The 6,000-nt window shown below is 34.0% G+C and overlaps 1 protein-coding gene across 1 annotated transcript in view; it reads left to right on the plus strand.

Annotated features, from left to right (window-relative positions):
* The window catches only part of LOC150094912 (arylsulfatase B-like), a 135,702-nt gene extending 130,611 nt beyond the window's left edge, over nt 1–5,091 (plus strand). The window contains exon 16 of the mRNA XM_090411149.1: nt 5,052–5,091. Coding sequence (XP_090267275.1) covers nt 5,052–5,091 — 40 coding nt within the window. The remainder of the gene's footprint in view (nt 1–5,051) is intronic.
* The last annotated feature ends 909 nt before the right edge of the window (nt 5,092–6,000 follow it).

The following is a 6,000-nucleotide window of genomic DNA, read 5'->3' on the forward strand; positions in this document are numbered from 1 at the left end:
GTTCAGCTTTGTCTTCCTCCAAGCATTCGTTGAGAGAAGCGTCGTGGTATAAGCGCGGGATATAGACGTATTTGCGAGAGGAAACTCTACGGATGGGTCACTCGATCTTCGATTTTGAAAATTGACGACGTGTAGCCTGAAGTGATGAATCACGATTTAGTCTTCAAAGTGCCGATGGGAGACTGATATACCGCCACCCCATGAAGCTATGGATCTGAACAAACTGGTGTTGGTTCAGAGATGGCCACAGTGTCTTCAGCCATGGATTTGTACAAACTGGTGTTGGCTCAGAGATGGCCATAATGTCTTCATTTGGACATGCTTCGGACCTTTGGCACGTGTGCTAACGATTCTCATTCCGTACTCGTGGCCGACCATTTAAACCCAATGACGCCATCATGTATTAGAATGTAGATGGCGTCTAGCGGCAAGACAACCGCAAATCTCACATGTCCAGGAAAGGATTGATGGATGGAAGAAACTTTGAGTAAGTGATTTTGTATGTGCAAAATTTAAATATAAAATATTGCTTTTTTAAGGTATGAATATGGAAAGCAAAAGAATACCAATTTTATAAAGATAAAATTATATAAGAATTAAGACCACCAGAAATAAATAATTTCTTTTGACATATCTTGTACATTTTGATATTTGGAACAACAACAACATAATGTTCATTTCGATGATTTCGAGAATTAAAACTCCAGAATTTCTCTAATTTTTTAAAACATTTCTTTTGCGTTTCATATATATAATGTGAATGTTTTTCTAGGACAGCATAGCAACAAATATTTCATATCGTTATTACCATTATATTGCAATTATATCACTGAGGTTAATTTTCAATCGATATTTCGGTGCATTTTCCTCGAGTTTTGTTTCTAAATTCTAAATTAAAATTCTTTAGACATGATATTTAAAAATTATAGTGCGTAATAGAAATAATTAAAGATTTCGAATCAAAAGTTGGAGCCCAATAGAAGAAAGAAGTTAAATATTACTTAAATAGCAATCAGTCATCTTTGAATGAAATATTAGAAATTTAATTGGCTTCTGAGTTTGCTATTTCAGGTTAGGGAACTTTAGAGGTTAGGGATCTTCGTTGAAATTGTATAAAAACCTGCATAGAAACGGGAAGAGTTTTCAGTTTATTTTATAATATGAAGTCACGTAAATGTTTTTTTTTCCACAACAGTGTATCAACTGCTAAGTTATATCATGTGTAACTCTACTTTTTATGTTTCTTGTTTTTATTTCCTTATCCTTTTCGTGCCTCATGGCACACAGGGCTGAAATCTATTTCTTCAAGATCCCTCTGTCCTGAGCCACCAGTTCGGCTTCTCTTCAGCTCTTCTTTCCAACCACTTTCTTCTTTCTTCATCTGTCATTCTCTGCCAAGTTCATTTAGCAATTTCCGTTTTCCTTCTGGGATCCATATCAAGGCTACCCTAGGAAACTTTCTGCTGTCCATTCTCACTATGAGTCCAATCCAATTCATCTACATTTTTTTTTTAAATTTCATGAGTGATACTTTTTTGCACTGTCAGCTTACACAAATCATTGTTTGTTATACATTAAGATCAAAGTACATTATTTTTAATATTTCACGCAGATTTTGTATGCATGCTATTGAATTTCTCTATTTTTTTTGGTCAGCTTCCATGTCTCTAAGCGTATAATAATACGGCTTTAACATTGCTATTGAAGACTGATTTCGATCTCTTTGTAGTTTGCTGATCAGTCGAAGCACTTTTGCTTTAGTCTTATCTATTTTATGAATCGAACATTTCAGCTGTTTTATACAAGTCTTTCGAATTTGTTTGTATATCATTGTATTTTGATGATATCGAAACTATGTTATCGAAATAATCTAGGCCTTCTGATTCCGTTTCCTTCCTCATCTTGCACCTGTAACTTTTCTCATAATCCGATCAATGACGATATGAAACCATAATCCAGACATTACACAATCCTACCTTGCACAGGATCTTTTCTCAAATCATTCGGATGTTGTTTGATGTGTAACAACACGACTTTTACTTCTATTTCCATTTCTTTGATTATTCTCAGATATGCCAGGAATTCATGACTTTTAATAGCTGACCATAATGTTTGTCTGTGAAATGCTTTAGCCAAATCTATACCATTCGTGTATAATGGGCTTCTAAATTCTGTACTTTCTAACTATTTCGTACCTTAATATCTTCTATACTTCACTATTAATCCTATTTATCAATATTTTGAAGAAAAATGCTGAAAACATTCTCACATCCAGTGAGATCTCCTTTCTTAGGGATTATAAATATCTTTGCTTCTTTTCGCTGTTTAATTATCTTTTCGGTCTCTAGCACATTGTTAAATATGAGTTGAGTTCCAGTTTATCACAAGCAGTTGTCATTTGCATTTCTATTGCTCAATTATCATTGCCCAAAGCCTTTCCACTTTTCATTTTCTCTATTACGTTCGTTGTTTTATTTCTAGATTAGGTTCCTAAATAATATTTACATTTATGCTTACAGGAGTTCTTCCATTATTGAACTTCTAATTATGTCAGTTATATTTTGTTTTATACATTTAGAATCTCATGAAAACGTTCTTCCCATCGAATAACAATCTTACCCTCTTCAGCTAAAAGCAAACCATCTTTTTCTGTTCTAGCATTTACTCGCTTCTGTTCTCGAGAGTATATTTTGCTTGCTATCTCATACGGTCTTCCAAAGTGCCCCAATGTTTCAGCCTTTTATGTTTCTTCTGCCAAATTGCTACATAATTAACTTTATCCTCTCTCTCTCTCTCTCTCTCTCTCTCTCTTGCAGATCTTTTAGCTAACTTGTCTTTCTCTATATAATTGCTGAAATGAATTTCTTTAGCGCTCTGTGATTTAGTATTTTCAAACTTCGTTTTAACTTTACGCCTTTCTATGAGTCTGTTTTCATGTTTGTTTCTGTTATCGCGGTTATATTAATATTTTTAGTTTTTAGTAGATCTGCTAATCCTAATTCCTTTGTTGTCAATAGTTCGTGCATTATAAGCGGTTAATTTTAAAGTATCCGAGATTCCTGTTCGTTTACCTTTAGCCTTTCTGGTCGTTTTTCCAGAGAAGAGTTTGAGTTGTAGAAACTGTTTTACTCGGTAAGGTAACCAGCCTTACGCAAAATCTCCAACCAGGAAGACTAGGGTATCTTTCTCTCTTAGTATAGCACTTACGTCTTGACCTGTCCAGCTAGGGAGATCCTATCAGTAGCTTCATCATCAGTTCAGCAACCCGCTGACATAGTTCTTGAGGTCACTGGTGCGCAACCCTCCTTACCGCGTCAATGTGGAGATACCATCAATACGTGTTCCATGTAATATATCTAAACTGCTGAAAGATGTTGAATTATTATTTTTTTATTTTATTTTATTTTTTTATTATTATTATATTTTTTTCTTGTTACAGAAAGTAACCTTTATTTGCAATAATTTTATTGGAAAGACTTACAAGAAAATAACAGCACAAAGGCACAACATAATCATCCGCTGCGTCACATTATCACCTCACATCGGCGCACGGATACTTGGTTGTTTTCTTAGAGCTATCGAATGAAATTCAGTTTGTCGTTTGTTCAAGTTTCTTTTCCCAAACAATTCCTATCATGACATAGTTTTTGTTGCCTTATGACATTTGTCAAACAGCTAATCATCTCATAGATTTAAACATTCAGCAAATAATTTTTGAATCTTAAATAAAGACTGGCAAGAACAGAATGTGATTTTGTGACCCATTCAGATACTCTTATTATTACAGATACCTCAAATATTCAAAATTGGAAATAGCTGTCCTCTGTGAATATCTCGGGAACTATTTCTTCTTTAATTACTTCTTCCTTTACATTAGTTACTTCTTGTCGTTTGTCATAGATTATTGAATTGCATGTCAATATTCTAATCGATATTTTTCACTCCTCCATGGCAGAGTGTGAAGAATGACACCCGTCTTGGCTTCAAATAATATGGATGGATTCTATGAAATCAGAAGCATGTAAGAAAGGAAAAGAGACAGAGAGAGAGAGAGATTTCTTTTTCTCTTGAAAATCATAAACATTAATAAATATAAATCCAAATAATACATAATGATGATAATAATGAGTCGTGTCGGATATTAAACTCTTTGCTCACCTTTTTGAATTCAAACAGTTCAATGAGGCGATTTTAAATCATCTCTTTGAGGTGCCTCAGAATCGCAACAACGATGAAACATTTATGACACTTTTCAGCTGAAGGTGAGATAGCTTCTGTTATAGAAAGCGGGGGTGGTTTCCCTCCCGGAAGCTCGAGTTTATCATTCCCAAAATAGGCAACCTACCCAGAAAGTGTATGTAAATAATAGGCATAACCTACCAGCTTCTTAAATTTAGTTTCTTTTGGCTGCAAATGCAACAAACAATTCCTCTCTGTCAATCATGTGACCTCTCTCTCTCTCTCTCTCTTACTGATTTTTTTATTCTGAAGGGCAATAAGGAATATACTCATAAAATCCATAACTGACTCAGAATCTTTTACTAATTTTATTGAGAGACACTGCTTCACATCCTCTGACCATTTTTTCATAATAATTATAATTTTTTTACTGCGTTAACATTCATGTGCATGCGCAGTGGAGATGGGTGATTTATGGACTGGAATAGCCTTCCTATGATGAGTTCTTTATACTTCGTGGAGGTTTCGAGCAATAACAACAATAATGTGGTGGGTGGTGATGGCAAATTATCCTTTCTTATCAACTTCAGTATATTATTATGTTGTCCGAAATTACGCCAGCATTTTTTTTCTCTAATTTTTCGATAAATCTTGAAGCAAGTTTCATTTTAAACTAAACTTTGTGGTTTCTTAAATTAGATAGGTTTAAATGTATTTAAGCTCGATATAATCCGTTTTAATAAAAACTCATCATGTTCAACCTCATTCGGTGCTCAGGTTTTCAATATTGATGAGGTGCTTGAGATGTTTGCTGTAGATTCTGTCAATGCGGAATTGTATCAGGTTGTAACCATTTTATATTTATTTTTCAGGGGAAGAAGAAAACTTCTGGAAATCAAAGCCGCGGGATAAAGACAATGAAAAGTATTCATATGTGGTTTCCTAGCAAAGATTTCCAAAGTATTTTACGAGTGCAACGCTAGGCGTTTAGGAAATAAGACAAATGAGTCGAATGTAATCTACGCTGTTTGGCGTTGAGAAGATTAAAATACAATCGGTTAAAAAGTATGCTGTTTGGTGTTTATTATTATTATTCCATGGTATTATTACACCAGATCATAGAGGTCAAATTCATGTATTTTGTACAGCACCTTTTCTAGGTTGTTATTATAAAGTTCATATTTAGATATATTCATACAATGTAGTAAATGGATTGCTGATGCTTCCTCGACGTTACAAATTTTGCAGATGGGGAAGTCTTTTATGTCATTGGGAAACTTGATTGGTCTTGAGGCGAGAGATCACGGTAGTGGCACAGCGATTAAACTTGGAGTTGATGGTAGCTCCAGGTTTTTTCTGTTGAATACCAGTGGCGAGTCATGTCCTGGAGAATCATTCTTTTTGAGTACTCTTAAAAATATCAAAATCTTTTGATATCACATGATGTTGGACCATTTTTGCCGCTTCATCTGTTTCCTTTTTTGGCGTCATGGAGACGCTGTTTGGTATAATAACTCAGTAAATGAAAATTAAAAGGCAATCGAATGTAAACCTGACAGCCCACGCTGCAGACATAACTGAATATCTTATTTGAATTCTCCTATAAAAGCAATAAAATAAAAGAAAGGGTGTCCTTAATTTAAGAAGCATTATATTTTGTATGTTCTCGGTAAATATGAAATTTTATAATAGCGAATTATAAAAATAATTTTGCTTCCTTTTTATAGTATTTTTTATCTTCTATTTTCTGATAAAAAAAATATTACATATTAATTCGACAAGACATAACTTTCTGTATGTAGCTCAAAAAACCGACGTTAT

This window comes from Typopeltis vanoorti, chromosome 21 (genome assembly GCF_054136105.1).
Source record: "Typopeltis vanoorti isolate ZY-2024b chromosome 21, IOZ_Tvanoo_1.0, whole genome shotgun sequence".
NCBI lineage: Eukaryota > Metazoa > Arthropoda > Arachnida > Uropygi > Thelyphonidae > Typopeltis > Typopeltis vanoorti.